Source organism: Palaemon carinicauda, chromosome 11 (assembly GCF_036898095.1).
Source record: "Palaemon carinicauda isolate YSFRI2023 chromosome 11, ASM3689809v2, whole genome shotgun sequence".
Lineage (NCBI taxonomy): Eukaryota > Metazoa > Arthropoda > Malacostraca > Decapoda > Palaemonidae > Palaemon > Palaemon carinicauda.
In genome coordinates, this window is record NC_090735.1 from 144,047,582 (window position 1) to 144,069,661 (window position 22,080).

General features: G+C 42.5%; 1 protein-coding gene across 1 annotated transcript in view; it reads left to right on the forward strand.

The window, feature by feature from the left end:
* The window catches only part of LOC137650265 (polyadenylate-binding protein-interacting protein 1-like), a 109,355-nt gene that overhangs the window by 78,187 nt on the left and 9,088 nt on the right, over positions 1-22,080 (forward strand). Inside the window, exon 8 of the mRNA XM_068383568.1 lies at positions 20,908-21,005. Coding sequence (XP_068239669.1) covers positions 20,908-21,005 — 98 coding nt within the window. The remainder of the gene's footprint in view (positions 1-20,907; positions 21,006-22,080) is intronic.

Sequence of the window (22,080 nt, forward strand, 5' to 3'; positions counted from 1 at the left end):
TCTCTTCCAAATGTGGAGATTATCATTCTAATGATTTTCTCTTCCAAAGTTATGCTGATCCAATGAGATTCCAGAAGTACCATCCCTAACCACAAGCCTTGTAAGACATGCATCATACTTTGAGTTGCACCCAAAATCTCCTCAACCTTATGGCTTTCGGGTGAAACGATTATTAAATAGTCTGGATATAATTAGAAATAAGGTACTTCCATTCAAGGTATCATCAACGCCTCCATGGAAGTTACCAGAGATATCTTTTTGTAAATATTTTATTGGAGATAAGAAGAATATGTCAGACCTAGAAGCCAGGTGTCTTTTTAATGAACATGTTAAAGAACATAGAGGATCAACTTTTATCTATACTGATGGCTCCAAATCTGATGCTGGCATTGGATTTGGAGTACATAGTAATGGTTTTAATTGTAGAAGTGCACTTCCTCTGACCGCTTCCACATTTACTGCCGAACTGAATGGCATATTAACCGCTATTGAGAAAATAGCGTTGGAGAAGGAGGGTAATTTTACAATTTTTAGTGATGCAAGGAGTGTCCTTCAAGCTATAGAAGTTTTTAATTCTAGTAATCCTCTAGTTTTAAAGATTTTAGAATGGCTTTTTATTATTGGACGGAGAGGTATAACAGTTCAATTTTGTTGGGTTTCAGGACATGTAGGTGTGTCTGGGAATGAGAAGGCAGATTCGCTGGCTAAGAAGGCTGCATCCGAGTTGCTGCCAAGAAGGTATCCCATTCCCTGTAATGATTTCTTACCTGACATCAAGAAATTGGTTTGCAATAAATGGCAACAGCAATGGGATAGCCTAGATGGGAATAAAATGCGAGAGGTAACAAATGACATATCTCCTTGGAGGTATAATATGATGCCCCGAAAATGGGAGATGTCTCTTTGTCATCTCCGTATTGGTCACACTCGGTTGACACACGAGTTTCTGAAGGGCCAACACCAACCGTACTGTGACGACTGTTTAGTACCTCTAACAGTAAGGCATTTGTTGACCGAATGCCCCAATTATAACAATTTAAGGAATAGATATTTGTTTGAGGCTCGAGGCGAGGGTGGCAGGTTCATCCTTGCCAAGATTCTTGGAAATGATGTGTCCTACCATGCAAGTGGCATTTTTAGATTTATTTCAGAAGCAGGTCTTCTGAAAAATATTTAACTTTTATGACATTCAACTTTTATGATTTTAATTGAATACTCTTTTATTTTTTATTTTATTTTATTTTTTATTTTTGTATACATAAATTAAATGTTACCGGCGTCAATGACCTCAGATGTCAGGATGCCTGAAAACTTTAAATCAATCAATCAATCATTCCTAATCACAGAAAGTCAATGATATAAGATATATAGTAATCTTCAGGAAGAAACTGCTCTTGGTTTTGCTGTAGCTGCTCACCAAGTCATGTTGCGATCCTAGCTTCGTCACAGGATAGACAAGTAGTATCTTGTGCAAGATAAATGTTGCAAGTAGTCTTACAGGAGAGGTAGATGGTCTGGCAATTTTCCTCTTGGGGGAAATCAGTTGCTCAGTTATATGTTGGATTGGATGTTAAATAAGCCAACTGAGTAACTTTTTTTCATAGACAACTTCTGTATTGAAGCATCTCCCCCACCCTCCCAGACAAGGGGGAGGATGATAGAAATGTAATGCAGCCCATTTCTCATAATGACCATACATTCAAGACACCATATTTTTAAGGGTATAGGTTCTTCCATGGCCTACCAGTCTCCTGGTAGGGACCTAGCCTAACACCTGTGACATCTTCAAGCTCAGGTTGATGGGAGTTTAACAAGAGTCATCACTTTCGCTCTTTTCCAAGACCAGAATTAATTGACATTTCCTGGGTCAGTAAACTAACCAGATTGGTTTTAGAGATTTCTTTCTTTCTACTATGTCTACTATCGAAGGTTGAAGGTGTGTATTCCAGTACTTATCCCTGGATAGGTACGGTCCTCGGACACCCCTTTAAGGGTATACTCGGACGCGAACGACCCCGACACCAAAAAAAATTCTTGAAAAATCAGTTTTTGCAGTAACCTTCTTTTTTCTTTTGCCAAAAAAAACTTCAATGAATGCTTAAAACAACTGTAAAGATAAATACTACTCATCTGCAGAAAATCTATTTATTATAAATATTTTAAAAAATTAAGTAGAAAAAAAAAAGACCTGACATAAAAATTCATAAAAAAAAAGTTTATACATATATACACAAATCCTTTTAGGAATGGATTCTTGAATGTTTAGGACACATCTTGATGTATTTTGGATGAAGTCAGACCCATGGAGGTGAAGATCTGAAATGAGAAAAAAAGGGTAACTTTTTTTGGCCAAAAAAAATTGTCCAAATTTCATGAATTTTTTTGGGTACCCAAATGAAATAGGAAGTGGCTAATTTTTTTAGGGAATAAACATATGTTATCCTAAAATAGAAATATGTAAAAAAATCTTCATTATTTTGTAAATTACATTTATATCAGGGGCCATATCTAAAGGTAATTTTTTGAGTACTTGGAAATTTCGTAAAAAAATACAAATATTTAATATATAATATGATATTTATGCAGGTAAAAATATACCAAAATATCACAAATTCTATAGGGAACAAGAATATATATAGATAGGGCAGCTTACGCTTCGGATATGTCCACAAAATGGCCGCCAACCACACTGACTCAGACTCCCTAATCTGCCACTTGAAATGTAGGAAGGGTATGTCAATTTCAAGGTGTTATTTACTAATCTAATTATTATTGGATATGCATAAAAATTGTATGGTGGGTTGCTGGATAATTGTCGATTATTTTACGACTATAAAATTAAAATTCTGACCCAAAAAAATTTTTTTGAAGGGAAATAAAATCGAAAAAAAAATGTAAAACAATATTTTAGCTAAAAAAATTTGATGATATTCAATCAAAAAAAAAGTAAACAAAATTTTCCGACAAATAAACATCTAGAGGAATCATTACTCTGTGATAGTTCCTTAGTACGTAGTAATTTTGAAAGAATTGGGAAAAAACAAAAAAATGGCAATCACCGGAAAATCGAACACATACCTATATATACGCCATATCTGGCAAAAAAAAAAGATAGGCATGGGTAGCCAGATCATCTAGAAACACTTTCCAACACTATAAAAATATAAGTTTTGCGACACTACTTGCCAATTCCTTACGGTAACATGACTAAGCAAAAAAATGCAAAACAAATAAAAAGGGACACTCGTGGAAAAATGGCCATTCTAATATACGGCATTTCAGAAAAAAAAAATTTCAGCCACGTGCTAGGCAAACCATCAAGGCATATTTTCCGACAAATAAACATATAAATGAAATATTACTCTGTGATAGTTCCTTAGTACGTAGTAATTTTGAAAGAAATGGGAAAAAACGAAAAAATGGCAATCACAGGAAAATCGAACACATACTTATATATACGCCATATCTGGCTAAAAAAAAAATAGGCATGGGTAGCCAGATCATCTAGAAACACTTTCCAACACTATAAAAATATAAGTTTTGCGACACTACTTGCCAATTCCTTACGGTAACATGACTAAGCAAAAAAATGCAAAACAAATAAAAAGGGGCACTCGCGGAAAAATGCCCAACATTCTAATATACGGCATTCTCAGATAAAAAAAAAAAAACATGCACGTGTTAGCCCAACCATCAAGGCACACTTTCTAACACATAAACATGAAAAAAAAATCAATAATATACGGCAATTCCTTACTACGTAGTAAATTTTTACAAATATTGAAAAAAAAAACAGAAATTGGCAACCGCAGTTAAATACCCAATATACCAATAACTACGTCGTATCTGACAAAAACAAAATCACGCATGGGTAGCCAGATCATCTAGACACACTTTCCAACATTAAAAAAGCAAAAGTTTTACGACACTATTTCGCAATATCTTACGGAAAAATGACTTGGCAAAAAAATTAAAAAAAATTAAAAAGGGACACTCGCGGTAAAATGCCTGACATTCTAATATACGACATCTCAGATAAAAAAAAAGACATGCACGTGTTAGCCCAACCATCAAGGCACACTTTCTAACACATAAACATGAAAAAAAAAATGAATAATATACGGCAATTCCTTACTACGTAGTAATTTTTACAAATATTGAAAAAAAAACAGAAATTGGTAACCGCAGTTAAATACCCAATATACCAATAACTACGTCGTATCTGACAAAAACAAAGTCATGCATGGGTAGCCAGATCATCTAGACACACTTTCCAACACTAAACAAGCAAAAGTTTTACGACACTATTTGGCAATATCTTACGGAAAAATGACTTGGCAAAAAAATGAAAAAGGGGCACTCGCGGTAAAATGGTCCTCGTGGTGATGAACGACATTTTAACTAAAAAAAAAAACATGCACATGGTAGCCAAACAATCCACCAAGACTTTCCACAACTGATAACCTATACAAGTTGCACCATTCTACGACAATTTCATAATACGTAATAATTTTGATAATTATGCAAACTACCTCAGAAGGGTAAACTCGGACGCGAACGACCCCGACGCGTCTCAGAAATCGGGGAAGGAGTACAGCTACAGCAATGCACATCTGGACACTACTAGAGCGTGTAGGGGAGACACCTCCTGCAGGTCGATCACCCACAAATTCAGTCACAGGGGTGAGTCACGTGAGAAAAACCTGTTTTTTTTTTACGCTCGGGGTCGCAAACGACCCACCGTACCTATCCAGGGTTAAAGGAACAAATCACAAATTTAGGTTTATGCTCTCTGTTGTGTGGATGGGCCCTACCCATCAGTTACTACAACTACCTTGTTGAAATTTCAAGTGGCTGTTCCAGCTTCATGGAAGTTATACTGCTAGTAAAGTTCTCGGATTTGTATGCTGTAGTTAGAAAAAATACAAATTCATTGAAGAATTTGTAACTTTTTTACCACAGTTGGAAATTCACCATAGAATTTCTTCTCATTCAACTGTTAACCTCAAGTATCACACCTGGAGTAACATGCAGCATATCCTTAGTCCCATTTCTCAATTCCTGTGTATACAAGGATCTCCTTTTTAGCTTTTTGATAATTGTCATTTTGAGTTTCCCCCACGATGTTTTGAGTGTTTCTCTTGTGGGTTGTAATTTAATTTAACTTTGTTCCGACACGAATACTTTACCTCGAATTACCTCTTCGGAGGGTCCTTGGACCTCTCTCAATCTCGACCAAGATTTCCCGTGCTACCCCCCCCCTATCTCGCTCCCGATAGTTCCTACCCCCGCCGCCAGGATAATTCCTGCGGCCCGGATTAGGGCAGGACACTGCTTTTCCCGGGTCAGGATCTCATTAAGTCCTTGGTCGTGAGATGCGAATCATCTCACTCTCTCTCGGTTAAACTCTCGATCCTTTGGCGCGTTGTGATCCCACGTGCTCCCAGTGTACGGACTTGTGTTTTTTCGCAGTGTACCTCCCAAGTGTTCCTGTGCGTTCACTTTTCAACCGTGTCCTTACCCGGTGTTTAATTCATTTCCTTAGTGCTTGTGTCGTGCGTTGTGTGCGTTATGGAACTGTATTCCTTGATTTTCTTCAAGGAATTGATAGCTGAAAGGAAAACTTTTTACAAGAAATCGTTCTTCCTCCCCTTATCCTCGGTGTTGCCGTGTAGGGGCAGCTTATGTTCCTCTTCAACCACGTGTCAGGACTACTGGTCCTGGAACGTAGTGCAGTGAGTGCACTTCGGCACTAAAAGGAAGAATACATCCAGGAGGCTCGTAGGAAGACGAGCCTCTCTTCGCCAACTTAATTCCCGATGCCTCGTCGAATAGAGATTCTTATACAGCCATCTTCCCCTACCCAGAGTAGGGGACGAGGTAAGTCAGTTGCGGGGAAGTGCCCATTGCTCTTCCCCAAGAATTTGAGTGGGTGCGGTATAGCACCAAGAGGAAGTGGGCGACGAAGGGTTCGCCTAAGAAGACTGGCGCGGGGCGTCCCGCCGGGCTGAGCTTCCCTACCACCCTCTCCTACCCAGAGTAGGAGACGAGGTTGGTTTATCTTGTAGAAGATAACTCTTAAGAAGTAGTTCGAGGTAAGTACTACTTGCGGGAGTGTGTGGGGAGACGGAGTCCTGGTGCAAGCAGGCCACGTCTCCTCTGATGACCCCATGTGGGGGAAAATGTCTCTAATTCTTCTCCAGTCTCTTAGCGTATTTTTCAGTCTCTTCTGCAGCCGAGGGCCTCGCCGAGAAGGAGCCCCCCCAGGTCTGTCTTGCAGCGTCCCCCGGACCGACAACCCAGGGTTTTTTCTCACCACGAAGGCCATCCTCCAGACGCAGATATAACCCTCGCAGGGAGAAATGCGAGAAGGCCTCTTCAGGCAGGCGTAAGACCGCGAAGCTTCCGGTTCACCCCGCCAACGGGTGTAACCGAGCTTCTTTACGGGCAGCCTGGCCGAATCAGCACAGCTGGTTCGGCCCTCGGACTTAAAAGGAACGGTTCCCTCCGTCGGGTCAGCCCACGAGGATCCGCGTCCGCGTCCCCCAGCCCGCCCGCAGGTGTAAGCGTGCTTATTTACGGGCAGCCTGGCCGAATCAGCACAGCTGGCTCGGCCCTCAGACTTAAAAGGAACGGTTCCCTCCGTCGGGTCAGCCCACGAGGATCCGCGTCCGCGTCCCCCAGCCCGCCCGCAGGTGTAAGCGTGCTTATTTACGGGCAGCCTGGCCGAATCAGCACAGCTGGCTCGGCCCTCAGACTTAAAAGGAACGGTTCCCTCCGTCGGGTCAGCCCACGAGGATCCGCGTCCGCGTCCCCCAGCCCGCCCGCAGGTGTAAGCGGGCTTATTTACGGGCAGCCTGGCCGAATCAGCACAGCTGGCTCGGCCCTCGGACTTAAAAGGAACGGTTCCCTCCGTCGGGTCAGCCCACGGGGATCCGCGTCCGCGTCCCCCAGGCCGCCCGCAGGTGTAAGCGGGCTTTTTTACGGGCAGCCTGGCCGAATCAGCGCAGCTGGTTCGGCCCTCGGACTTAAAAGGAACGGTTCCCTCCGTTGGGTCAGCCACGAGGATCCGCGTCCGCGTCCCCCGGAGAGAATACACGAACAGTAGTCCTCGACGGTACGGCGTTGCCGGTTCTGACCCCGAACCTGGTGCGGAGCTCCCCGCCGGGGAAACCGGTACCACCGCAAGGGAGTGCCTGGGATTCCAGAACCGAAGCGACCGGGGAGTGCCCGGTGACCCGGCGACTCGAGATCAAGCGGTAGGAAGGACTCTACAGGTAAGCGTAAGTCCCCGAAGCCTCCGGTTAACCCCGCCCAGCGGGGAAAACGCGCGGCTGGTCGGGCGGCCTGGCCGAACCAGCCCGGCTGGTGAGGCCTTGGGGTCAGAAGGAACGGTTCCCTCTGTCGGGCCAGCCCACGGGAACCGCATCCTCGGCACCCAGAGCCTTGGGCCGACGGGAGTCCCCGCTGAACCAGCGATGCTTGCGGTAACCCAGGCCCCGGGTGCGGACGTCCCCGCAGGTGAAATCCAGGTCCTCGGATGACGGAGGACTCCGTCTATAGGAGAGTGGTTAGCCTTTACAGAAGACATCACAGGTACCGGAACCTGCAGCTACGGATGTAGGTTCCGGGAAGTCAAGCCTTTTTGAGGATCATGCAGACTCCTTACAACCTAAGACGTCTCTAGCACTTCCTCTAACCCGAGGTCTGGTCCTAGAGCAGGGTTATGTCGGCAAGGTAGTGGCCAACACTGCAGGAGTCCCCCAACCTTTAAGGGGGGTCAGCAGGACATCCTTAGTCAAGGCGTTTTCAGACAGTAGAGCCTCTTCAGCCCCAGGCTGGTTCTCGCCAGCAGGAGCCTCCATGAGGGAGATAATGTCGAGGGACTTAGTAAACGTCCCCTCTTGGCTGGACTGGTGGGCTCACTCTTTGGGAGGTGTACAAGCCTCCTTTGACCCCGAGGACCCTGTCCAGCAAGGCCTTCAACCCTTAGGTTAGTGACTCTTCAGTCTCTCACACTAACAGCTAACTGGGTGTTCTGGAAGCGAAACACTGTTCTGGCGTAAGTGTCTTGGAAGGCACCAGACAGGGGGACGCGACCCATTCGCAGCTTTCCCTTGGGGGGAGAATCTCTGTTTCCTCGGAAGGAACGAGAAACCATAGTGGAGAAGGTCTTGAAATAGAAGGAGGCTAACGTCCCCAGACCTACGACTCCTAGGAGACCACCCTAGAAGAGATCTGTCTCGGATAGTGCCGCGACACCCCAAGCATCTACCAGCACTACGAGGAGAGAAGCCCTCGTCCTCATGGTCCACAACGCCTCAGCCCCTCCACAGGGGAGCTCCAGCGCCTTCTAGCTCCTTCAGGTCGGGTTACCCCGCCTCTAGGGGAGGCAGGTCAGGCCGCCCCTCTAGAAGAAGGGAAGAGTGGGAGGCTCCCTATCCCCACCCAACCTTCGGGTTGGAGGATGACTCAGGCGTCATTGGCAAGCATGGAGGGCTCAAGGAGCAGAACCTTGGACAGTGTCCTTACTAAAGAAGGGCTACGGACTTCCATTCCTGACGGAACCACCCACGCCTTTTCCGGCCAACCGGATAGATGGCTAGATCCTAAAGACCCGTTAAAGAGGACCTCCCTTCAAGAGGAGGTGTTGTCCATGCTAGAGAAGGGTACCATGGAAGAAGTTCTTCTCCCAGGACCAGGTGTCTACAGTCGCCTATTCCTGGCAGAAAAAGAGACCGGGGGGTGGAGGCCGGTTATAGATCTGTCAGCTCTCAACAGGTTCGTCAAGATGACGGACTTCTAAATGGACACGCAGAATTCGGTCCTGCTGTCCTTGAGGGAGAAAGATTGTAGAATACCATCGACCCCAAGGACGCATACTTCCAGATTCCGGTCCACACCTCGGGTCGGAGGTTCCTCCGGGTGAAATAGGGTTCCCAGTTCCTGCAATTCAGGACCCCTTTTTCTTTGGTCTGTCAACAACGCCCAAAGTGTTCGTGAGAGTCCCCACGGCTGTCGCAGGGGGGGCCCACGAACGAGGCATACGCCTTAGCAGATACCTGGACGGCTGGTAGCTTCTTCCCGCCTCAAAGGTCCTCTTGGAGGAACAAGGGAGAAGTCTCCTCCAGTTTGGCAAGGATCTGGGGAACTGAATCAACCCGAAGTAGCAAAATCTATCCCCTTCCACCGGAATGAACTGCTGGGGAATAACATTAGACCTTTTTCGGGGAGAATTTTTCCCTTCGGAGAATAAGATATGACACCTCAGGCTCATTAGTCAGACGTTCCTACTGTTCACAGACGCCTCCAACCAGAGATGGGGAGCCCTTCCCCTCGACGAAGCGGTACGAGAGACCTGGTTGGAAGGGGAGAGACAACTCCACACAAAGTCCTGGAGTTGGAAGTAGTCCAGAAGGCGTGCCTTCACTTCGCAAGTCTGCTAAAAGGGGAACTCCGTGGCGTGGATGAGCGACAACACCACGGTAATGGCATACATAAACAAGCAGGGTACTTGTAATCGAAGGAGTTGGGCGATCTCACAATCAGGATGTGTACGTTTTCCCCCTTTTCACGCTGATAAGACATGGGCTCAGCAGAATAAAGGTGGCTCGAAGCCTACAGATGACTTTGGTAGCGCCCTGGTGGCTAGACAGAGAGAGTAGTTCGCGGACCTAAAGACCTATCGAGTCAACCTCCGTGGCCTCTGTCCGTCAGGTCAGATCTACTGAGTCAACCGCACTTCCTCAGGTTCCACGACAACCCTCTCTCTCTTCGACTTCACGCCTGGAGACTATCGAGCGACTCCTGAAGAAGGAGGGGTACTCCTCCTCCACAGCCAAGAGGATGTCCCTATACCTAAGAAAATCCTCTACCGTAGTCTACCAGGCGAAGTGGGCTGCCTTTACGAAATGGTGCGCGACAAAACAAATAAGACCTCTCAAAGCCTCGGTTCCTGACATAGCTGATTTTCTAGTGTACCTTAGGGATAAAATAGGAATGCCAATCCCGGCTATTAAAGGAGTACGAGCAGCCTTAGGCCAAGTCTTTCTCCTGAAAGGCATCGACCTGGGGACCTCAAGACACATAGGGATGCTGATTAGAAGTTTCAAACAATCCTGCCCTCCCCAAGCCAGGAGAGTGCCTAGATGGGACCTGGCCAAGGTCCTGAAAATGTTGTGTCGTCCGACCTTTGAACCACTCAGAGATATCGGGGACAAAGATCTCACCCTCAAGACAGTCTTCTTGCTAGCCTTAGCTTCGGCTAAGAGGGTAGGTGAGATCCACGGTCTCTCCTACGACGTGGCACACTCCAAGGGTGGAAGGAGGTATCTTTCAAGTTCGTACCCTCCTTTGTAGCAAAGACTCAGAACCCAGCAGTCTGGGACCCGAGGTTTGAAGGTTTCTCTTTTCCAGCCATCCCCAAGACAGGCAATACGGACGACCTGAAGTTATGCCCGGTCAGGACGATCAGGAAATACCTGGAAAGGACGGCCCATCTCCGTCCGGGTGCCAAGAACCTCTTCGTCTCTTCAGGCGTTAATAAGAAGCAAGTGTCCAAGAACACTATTTCCTTCTGGCTGAGACAAGTCATCACTAGGGCTTATGAAGAAGACAAGGTGGCAGTACCAGGCACTCCCCGTCCCCATGACATCAGAGGCCTGAGCACTTCCTTGGCCTTTGAGAGAAATATGGCAGTGGGCCAGATCCTGCAGGCCGGCACTTGGTCACACCAGTCGACCTTCACGGCCCACTACTTCAAAGACTACTCAAGAAAGTCTTTGGATGGATTCTCCATTGGGACAATCATCGCCGCCCTCCAAGCTGTGTAGTGGCAGGCTGGAAGACGTCCCCAACAAGTGAATAGTCTCATCCCTACTTCGTCAGGAGAAGACTCAGTAGAGAAAATGTCAAGAGGTAAGCCTAAAATTATAAGCGTAAGTTTTCCCTGCTACCCCCTATCCGCTCTCTGTACCCCCGCATTACGTAGCCCTCCAGGCACCATGTGCCTAACCAAGTGGCAGAATGGCTCTCCCGCCTCCTAAAGTGTAAGTCTCCGAAGAGGTAATTCGAGGTAAAGTATTCGTGTCGGAACAAATGAAAAATTTTAAGTAATTTTTATTTTTCCTAACATACTTACCGAGAATTACCTCTGAGTAATGGCCCTCCCTTCCGTCCCCGAGTGCCATTCTTCTATTGCCGAGTCGGGCTAAACGGAGGACTTAATGAGATCCTGACCCGGGAAAAGCAGTGTCCTGCCCTAATCCGGGCCGCAGGAATTATCCTGGCGGCGGGGGTAGGAACTATCGGGAGCGAGATAGGGGGGGGGGGGGGGTAGCACGGGAAATCTTGGTCGAGATTGAGAGAGGTCCAAGGACCCTCCGAAGAGGTAATTCTCGGTAAGTATGTTAGGAAAAATAAAAATTACTTAAAATTTTTCATATTAATTGGGGATGTGTTCTGGAATTTCTATGTATATCGGTGAGAGAAGCATACTCATTTGTGAAGGTGTATGTTTGTTTTGTTTTGAGGAAGGTTGATACCTTCCCTCTTTGAAGTTCGATTCAGTTGATAGCTGACCACTGCGAATCGTTACACTTGAATAATCTTTATTTTTTCTTTTATTGTGTACACCTCTAATTTTTCTTTGAATTTAGTTAAGTAATATCCAGGGAAGACTGGATTAATTTTCTCATTATATTATTTTGATGTTTTCCAACAGTTAAGCACTGAAGGTTTTCGATGAAAGAAGTTAAGAGAGTAAGGAGGGTTAGATCGAGAAGTGAAGAAAGTGTGAAAGATGAAAATGGAAAGATGATGAAAGGAGGGGAGGCAAGGAAAAGGTGGGCTGAATATTTTGAAAGGTTGCTAAATGTTTAGGATATTAAAGAGGCAAATATAATTGCTGCCGCTGGTGATGAGGTACCAGTGATGAGAGATAATAATGAGAGACAGATTACAAGAGAGGAAGTGAAGAGAGCACTAGATTAAACTAGAGTCGTGAGGCCTGAGATGTTAAAGGAAGGGGGATGAGAATGTACCTGAATGGTTGGTGAGACTATTTAATATATGTTTCATGTTGTCAATGGTGCCAGTGGACTGGGTGTGTGCGTGGATTGTTCTGCTATACAAAGGTAAGGGAAATGTGCATGAGTTACAATTCAATGAGTATTAGTTTGTTGTTTGTTGAGTGTGGTTGGAAAAGTCTATGGTAGAGTGCTAATTAATAGGATTAAGGATAAAGCAAGATGCAATCTTAGAAGTGCAGGGTGATTTGAGAAGGGGTAGGGAATGTATGGATCAGATTTTTACAGTTTGTCAGATATGTGAGAATTATTTAGCAAGAAGGTAAGGAGGTGTATGTTGTATTTATGAGGCTGGAGAAAGTTCATGATAGAGATGATAGTGAAGTGATGTGGAATGTGATGAGGTTATATGGAATTAGTGGAAGGGTGTTGCAACTAGTGAAGAGTTTATACATAGGCAGTAGAGCGTGTTTTAGAATAGGAAATGAAGCGAGTGAGTGGTTGTCAGTGAGAGTGGGACTGAGACAGGGATGTGTGATGTTGCCATGGTTGTTTAGTTTGTTTGATGATGGAATTGTGAAAGGTGAATGCTTGAGTGCTTGGTTGAGGATTGAAACTGAAATATGAGAGTGATCATGAGTAGAAGGTGAATCAGTTGTTGTTTGCAGATGATACTGTATTGATTACAGACTTGGAGAAACCAAGTCGATTAGTAACAGAGTTTGGGAGGGTGTGAGAGAGAAGGAAGTTGAGAGTTAATGTGGTTGAGAGTAAAGTTATGAGATGCATGAGAGGGTGGGGCTAGGTTAAATGTCATGTGGAATGGAGAGTTACTTGAGAAAGTAGATCAGTTTAAGTACTTGGGGTCTGCTGTTTCTACAAATGGTGGAATTGAAGCAGTTGTACATCAGAGTGTGAATGAAGTATATAGTGTTAGGGCAGTGAAGGAAGTGGTGAAGAAACGAGGGTTAGGCTTGAATGTAATGAGAGTTCTGTATGAGAAAGTTATTGTACCAATGTATGTGATGTATGGGTTTGAGTTGTGGGGAATTAAAGTGATGGAGGAACTGAAATTGAATGTGTTCGAGATGGTGTTTAAGGAGTATGGCTAGTGTATCTGGATTAGATAGGGTTAGGAAGTGAGGGTAAGAACTGGTGTAAGAAATGAATTAGCAGCTAGAGTGGATATGAATGTGTTGAGGTGGTCTGGTCATGTAGAGAATGGAAAATGACCGTCTGCTGAAGGTGATGAATGCAAGAGTTGATGGGAGAAGCACAAGAGGAAGGTCAAGTTGTTCCCACACAAACAAACCTGAAAATGTTGTTTATGTTGATTATCTTTTGGTGGAGCTGGAAAGTAGCCATTAGACTGAAAGTGCAAGGTGGCCTGTGGCCTTTCGTCTGATGGGAAGACTTTCTGTTGGACGGTGTCTATTATCATACCAAGGTATACCAGTCTCTGTGAAGGAAGCGATGGTGACTTCTCGAGATTTATCAAGACCCTCAGATCCTGAAAAAACTCGAGAAACACCTCTGGCAGAGGTGGCAACATCACGGGGAATACCCCTATACGATTGAAGTGGTCGCCATAGGGTATTGCGTCCTGTTCATCAATATCTCCCTCCTCTGACTCAGAATCCAGTACACTTAAGCTTCTATACGAAGGGATCCGTAAAGGAGCTGGCCCTCAGGGCCGAAGTCCAGACTATGCTGCAGAATTGCTCTCTCCAAGAGGTTGTGGATGGGTCTCCAAGCTTTTACAGTCAAATTTTTTTGGGTGAAAAAGGTGTATGGAGGCTGGAGACCAGTCATTGATCTCTCCACCCAGAACAAGTTTGTTTAACAGACACAGTTCAGGATGGAGACGGCAGATATGGTTATCCAGGCAGTTTGACCGTTGGACTTCTCAAGTTTTGTCAGGATCTGAGGGTCTTGATAAATCTTGAGAAGTCATCGCTGCTTCCTTCACAGAGACTGGCCTACCTTGGTAGGATAATAGACACCGTCCAACAGAAAGTCTCGCCATCAGACAAAAGAGTACACAGGCTGAGAGAAGTGGCTTCATCCTTCCTAAGACGGGAAGCTCTACTGGCCTGTCGTTGACAGCTTAAGTCTAGGTGGAACCAACATTCAGATCCACCGGACACTCGAGTTCCAATTACTCAGGAACAAGTGACGGACTTTCTTTGGTGGGTGGCAGACGAAAATCTTCACAAAGGTCAGGATCTTCTCGTCCCTCCTCTGGACTCGATGCTCTTTACAGATGCATCAAAAGAAGGATGAGGGCCCCACTTGCTGCATCACACAATCTCTGGCCTCTGGTCAGAGTCTGAAAGGTACCAGCACATAAATCTCCTAGAGATGAGAGCAGCATACCTAGCTCCTCATCAGTTCCAACAGTTGCTGACAGGCCACTCGGTGGTGTTGACGAGAAACAACACACCTCAGTAATGGCTTACATAAATAAACAAGGCGGTACTTTTTCGCAACCTCTATGCCATCTTGCAGTAAAGATTCTCAAATGGTCAGAAGAATTTTCGGTGTCCCTATCAGCTCACTTCATTCCAGGCAAGAGGAATGTTCTTGCGGACAATCTGAGCAGAGTTACTCTGATAGTAGGCTCCGAATGGTCTTTGAATCCTGTGATAACCAAAAAGTCCTGACTTTGTGGTTTTCCCCGACTTTAGACCTGTTCACAACATCCCTGGACAGCAAGCTTCCTCTGTACTGTTTTCCAGTCCTGGACCCTCAGGCTCTATGGCAGGATGCGTTTCAACAACAATGGGACAACATCGACGTGTACGCCTTTCCCCCATTCTGCCTGATGAGAAGACTGCTCAACAAGACCAAAGCATCCAACAACCTAATGATGACCCTTGTAGCTCTGCTATGGCATCATGCCGAGTGGTTCCCGGACCTCCTGCAACTCCTAGTAGATCTACTGAGAGAACTCCCTCTACGACCAGATTTACGCAAACAACCACATGTAAACATCTTCCACAGGACAGTGCAGTCGCTTCGACTTCACGCCTGGAGACTATCCAGCATCTCCTCTCTCAGAAGGGTTTTCACAAGAAGTTGCTGAGAGAATGCCCAGATACCTTTGTAAGTCCTCAGTCTCTGTGAACCAGGCAAAATGGAGTCTTCTGTGGTTCGTGTCTTGGAAGGAATATCTCTCCTCTTGTTGCCTCTATCCCCGTAATGGCGGAGTTTTTTTGTATACCTTTGGGAGGAAAAGCTTTCAGTCTTGGCAGTAAAAGGCTATCGCTCAGCCTGTAACCAATGACCCAGGTCAATTATTACTATGCCCAGTGAGGAGTTTGAGACATCTTAAACACAGTGCAGCAACACGGCCCCGACTAACTTCTCTTTTTGTTAGGCCCGGAAGGGTTAAGAGGAGGATCAATAAAAACCCTATATTTTTTCTGGCTATGCCAAGTGATTGAAAGAGCCCTAGTCCCTGATCCTCCTTCGGCTCGGCGACCTAGAGCCCATGATGTCAGGGGCATCAGTACGTCCCTGGCATTCAAGCACAACTTTTCCGTGTTGCAGGTATTACAGGCAGGCGTGTGGAAACGTCAAAATACATTCACAGCCCACTATTTGAAAGACGTGACCCATAGGAGAGACTATATGTTTACTATCAGTCCTGTGGTGGCTGCTCAACAAGTGGTTTAAGGATACCTCTAGCTCCTTGTTGGACAAGTAGCAGTTGGTTGAGGGCATTGGTTACTCGGGTTAAGACTGGGATGAATGAGAGTATGTCTGGCTTTTCTTTTCTTCATCTTCCCCTCCCTTGGGGTACAGCATCATGGGTCCCTCTGCAAGCTGGCTTCAACCTCTGCAGGTAATTATCACTTCACGTGTGTAGCCTAGTATAGTCATAGATTTATATAGTGTCCAGGTCCCCGTTGCTGCCACGTAAGCAACGGGAAATGTCTACTAATTCCTATATAATCTCGGAATGTATTCATACAAGTCGTACATAGCTCTCATGACAATGAATTGCTCAGGCCTCTAGTATACTCACTTTGTGTATTTCAGTAAGGTGTTAAAGTTTTCTTTAGACCACAGTCACATACTGTACTAGGTAAAACTGGGTCAGTGACCATGCCAGAATTAGGGCTTCTACCCACCTAAGAGTGAGTCATCCACATAAATAATGTAAGGTTTGTTAGTGTGGGAACAAATGACAAATTCGGAGATGATTTGTATTTTTCCCTAACTAATACAAACCTGTAATTATTTATATAAATTGGTCTGCCATCACCTGTCCCCCAGAAGTCCTGCTTGCAATCAAAAGGGATGTAGCTCACAGCTGTGAGAGTACATATAGAGGTGGCTGGGTACTCCCCAGCCATCCCCGGCCTACCCTCTCAAGCGGTTAGGTAGGGTGGTCACCTCGTACTTTTATTCTAGTGGCTACCTTCCAGCTCCACCGAAAGATAATCCACATAAATAATCACAGGTTTGTATTAGTTAGGGAAAAATACAAATTATCACCGAATTTGTCATGTTTGATTGGATGGATGGAGTGAAAAAAGCTTTAGGTGGTTGGAGGATAGAGGTGAGAGTGGCAAAAGAACGTGCTAGAAATGAACATAAATTACAAGCAATTGTGACGCAGTTCTGATAGGCCCTGCTGCTTCCTCTGGTTGCCTACATGACCGCATAGGTAGCAGCAGTAGGAGACTCGGAATATGAAGCTTCATTTCTGATGGATAAGAGGGGAGGGTGGACTGTGTCACCTTAGCAGTACCAATATAATTTGGCTGAAACCTTTGTCAGGCAGGGAGTAGTGAAGAGAAGTTTGGTTTTTTGCTTTTTCATATTGCCTACACATCAAAATTGTACGTATGTACATGCATGCATACAAACATATTTACAGACTTCCTGTATTTGTATAATTTACTTTAAAAAAAGAAAGAAAACAATTCCATACCTTTCATAAGTTTCTGTAACCTTTATAAGCAAATACCTATACCTTATACTGTAGTGTATACACTAATACAGTATTATTATTATTATTACTATCCAAGCTACAACCCTAGTTGGAAAAGCAAGATGCTATAAGCCCAGGGGCTCCAACAGGGAAAAATAGCCCAGTGAGGAAAGGAAATAAGGAAATAAATAAATGAAGAAAACAAATTAACAATAAATCATTCTAAAAACAGTAACAACGTCAAAACAGACATGTCATATATAAACTATTAACAGCATCAAAAACAAATATGTCATAAATAAACTATAAAAAGACTCATGTCCGCCTGGTCAACAAAAAAGCATTTGCTCCAACTTTGAACTTTTGAAGTTCTACTGATTCAACCACCCAATTAGGAAGATCATTCCACAACTTGGTAACAGCTGGAATAAAACTTCTAGAGTACTGTGTAGTATTGAGCCTCGTGATGGAGAAGGCTTGGCTATTAGAATTAACTGCCTGCCTAGTATTACGAACAGGATAGAATTGTCCAGGGAGATCTGAATGTAAAGGATGGTCAGAGTTATGAAAAATCTTATGCAACATGCATAATGAACTAATTGAAAGACGGTGCCAGAGATTAATATCTAGATCAGGAATAAGAAATTTAATAGACCGTAAGTTTCTGTCCAACAAATTAAGATGAGAATCAGCAGCTGAAGACCAAACAGGAGAACAATACTCAAAACAAGGTAGAATGAAAGAATTAAAACACTTCTTCAGAATAGATTGATCACCGAAAATCTTGAAATACTTTCTCAATAAGCCTATTTTTTGTTTAATTGAAGAAGACACAGACCTTATATGTTTCTCAAAAGTGAATTTACTGTCGAGAATCACACCTAAAATTTTGAAAGAGTCATACATATTTAAAGAAACATTATCAATACTGAGATCCGGATGTTGAGGAGCCACCGTCCTTGACCTACTTACAATCATACTTTGAGTTTTGTTAGGATTCAACTTCATACCCCATAATTTGCACCATGCACTAATTCTAGCTAAATCTCTATTAAGAGATTCACCAACCCTAGATCTACATTCAGGGGATGGAATTGATGCAAAGAGAGTAGCATCATCTGCATATGCAACAAGCTTATTTTCTAGGCCAAACCACATGTCATGTGTATATAGTATGAAAAGTAATGGGCCAAGAACACTACCCTGTGGAACACCGGATATCACATTCCTATAATCACTATGGTGCCCATCAACAACAACTCTTTGATATCTATTACTTAAAAAATCAATAATAATGCTAAGAAACAACCCACCCACTCCCAACTGTTTCAGTTTGAAAACAAGGGCCTTCTGATTAACACGGTCAAAGGCCGCACTAAAATCAAGGCCAATCATACGAACTTCCCGACCACAATCAAGGGATTTCTGTACAGCATTGGAGATTGTAAGAAGGGCATCACATGCTCCAAGGCCTTTACGAAAACCAAATTGCAAACTAGGGAGTAGATGATTACCTTCAGCAAACCTATTTAGACGTTTTGCCAGAAGACGTTCAAAAACTTTAGATAATATGGGAGTTATGGAAATTGGGCGGTAATCAGTGAGACTTAAGCTACCACAAACACATTTACATAGAGGAGTAACATTACCAATTCTCCAACTAGTGCTAAAAGCTCCTCTTCTTGCTAACTTGCGCAAAATAACAGATAACTTTGGAGCTAAGAAATCTGCTGATACATAATAAGTGATACATATAATAATTCCTTGCTTTTATTCCTGTGGTTGGCCTGCACACTGGAAGGAATATTACAAGTGAAAAGGTGGCTTATTTGTAGGAGGAAGTGAAAAATACTGGAGAAGCTGGAAGAGGAGCTTGTAAGTCAATATGAGATGCTGGAGAAGTTGGAAGAGGAGCTGGAGAGTCGGGTTGAGATGCTGGAAGAGCTTCTGGAGAAGCTGGAGGTGGTGTTGGAGAATCTGCAGAGGTAGAGGGTTGTGGTTAAGGTGAAGACCTCTACATTTTTCAAGATCATACACTGATTTGTCTGGCAGGATTGTATTCTCTTCTCTTCCAAGTTCTTGTAACACCTCACTTTGTCCATGACCTCTCTGGACACTTTCTTAAACCTTTCCATGCTGGGATCCTGTTCCTCAAACTTTGCCATTGCTCTCTTTAGCAGGACCAAACCTTCTGCTAAGACCTTAGCTGTGGTTTTATTGGACTCTGGGATCGGGATGTCTTCGTCTTCTTTAATCATCTGGTTTTCCAGCTCAATGAAGTCCTTAGCAGACAACTCCATGAGATTCCAGGAACTCTGTGACGTCAGCATCCACCTTAAGTTTAAGGCTATCCAAACTGGCATTTGTAGAACATTATTGTAAATCCTTGAACTATGGTTTTCTTATAAAGATTATTTGTCTTTAGTTACCACAGTAGCAGCTGGGGATATGTTTTAATTAAAGTTCATTTCCTGTAAGTTTTATGAATGAATGAATTTGATTATTCGGCATTCTATTCCAGACACCCCACAATAGATGAAAAACAGTGAAGCATATACAGAAATCTACAAAATTTTTCATTATTCTTTCTCCATAAATTTAAGTGGTATACACTCTTTAGAAAAACTCTTTAAGCTGAAATTTGATTTTACTGTAGACATCCTTACATATACATAAATGAAAAAAATTAAAATCTGAACACTCATTAACGTAAGTACTGCTCTGCCAAGCTATGCCATTGATCAAACTATGTGTTCATTTACTGTATCCGGCAATAATGATTGTTGTACTGTATCGTGTTATGAAATAAAAACAGTAAATATTAGTCTTTTCCATTGTTTATGTTTTTTTAAGATGATAGAGACTACCATCTCCCATTTCTAAATCAGCTGATTAAGGCAAACTACCGAATAAATTTTTTCTCTTGCCAAATGAGATAATTACAGTATTGCTTAAATTATCATTTTTATTTTACCATATAAAAGTTTGTAATTTTTAGCAAAAAACCTTTCTTATATTTTATTTACTGTTGATTTTAATGGTATAATGAAGTTTGGAGTGTTTCATTCCTGTTCCCAATGCACTAACTTTATATAGTCTTAAGCTTTGCTGTGCTAGAGTACAAAGCAAAGGAAATTTATTGAATTTTTCTTTCAATTCTTTAGATATTTGTAGTACAATTTGGTTTATCTTTTCATAAACCAAGAAAAGGTATAATGTAGTAATATGTCAGTCATATTCTGCTCAATATCATTTGTAACAACCACAGTACAGTAATTGTTTATTATGGTGTGAAAGTTGAAATTCAAGAAAAATAGCTGTTATCTGAATCGATTGTTTGTAGTAAAATGGCTGTTTTTCATTAAGTTTAAAGTGTTATAAATGATACTTTTTATAATTTTCTTTGGCTTTTTTAACTTATTGAACTCAAATTTGGTATAGAAAGGTTGTGTTTATGATAAACAGTGTTTGGCAATAAATTATAGTAAAGTAAAATAGTGAATTGATGTAAAATTCAAAATAGAATAGAAATTTAGGAAAATCAAGAACTATAAGAGAAGAGTAAGTGATCATTTTTTTAAGCTAAGTTATGCAGAAGAGAAATTTCTGTTACTCTGAAGTTAATTAAAGTATGTGTTTATTAAAATTCCTATGAACATTGAAAAAGGGGAGAGGTTATATTCATTTTTACAAGTCTATTAGAAACAGATTTGAAGGAATTGACCTTTATTTAAATATGTGAGTTACATGAAGAAATTCTATTTATATCATTTACAAGAGGAGAAAATTAGGAATTTGCAACATTGGAGAGTATATACACATCTTTTACTGCATTTTAACCTGTTAACCATGGACTACCAATTTCTTCTAAATTGTTTATACTGTATTCATAATTAAATTTATCTATCATCTTTCACCACATTCCTTTTGAATTTTCAGCTTGGAACTGTGTATTATGGACCTGGAGGAGTTATTCAAAGAGTTGAAGAAGATTTAGAGGATTCTGCGAGTGACACAGATGATATTGTAAATTATGGGTGAGTACTGTAATTGCTTTTAGTGCTCACATTTTGGTAAATCTGGACTTCTTTTTAATTTATCACTGTGTTTGGTTGATGTAGGAATTAGAAAAAGGGCTTTGAAGTGGACAATGGCAAATTTCTGAAGCAAAATTTTGAGATGTGTTCATGCAATAATGTTCTAGAAGTAGCTGTGAGCATTATTTGAATTAATCAAGCTTTGGATTCTGAAGGTAGATTCGGTGCTTTATTGATTCGGTGCTTTATTGATAAGTTCTTGATATTTTCTTTATGCCATGACATTTTGCATTGAAAACTTGCATCCTTTTTCCTCTTGGTCTCCTTTGTTTTCCATACAATGCTTTAAGATGTCAACCACAAATTATGCTCTACAGTACATAGGACATACAGGTTTTGGTTTGATTACTCATCTCAAGAATGTTATAGTTTTTCCAGAGACATTCATGCGTGCCAGTTTAAGAGAGTTGTATAAAATCTGGTCAATATCCATTTTAACTAAACAAGCTGAACATTGACATTTTAGCAAACAGAACTGAAAATGTAGTTCCAAAATTTAGAAAGAAAAACCAAATACTTTTTATGATGAGGGAATTTGCAAAGTCAGAGGATGGTCATTTTTAAAGATATGTAATAGTAGAATAGGAAACTGGCAGAGATTTAATTGGCCAGTCTTATAAATTGAGATGTTTCCTTAAATAGAAGTCGACATTAAAAAAACTGAAGGTAATTATCACTATTGTGATTTTCTACTTAAGGTTTTCAAATCAAAACTCAGCCACAAGTAAGTTTTCCCAATATATTATACATGTTCTTATAATGGATAAGTTTTATAGTTTGACAACTGAAATGAGTAAATGTTTGATATAAATTGTGATGGAATTTTGTTATGCTGGCAGGTAATGTTTAAAACATTTTTCTTTGGGAATCCAGTTGACATTAAAGTTTCAAGGGTAAGGATTGCAGTGGTGGTATAGATTTTGTTACTTTTATTTTTGCTTGACAATCATTTCCTTGACTATCTTGAAAGTGCAAGTTGTAGACAGTTTTTTTCAAACTTTGAAAACTACATTAG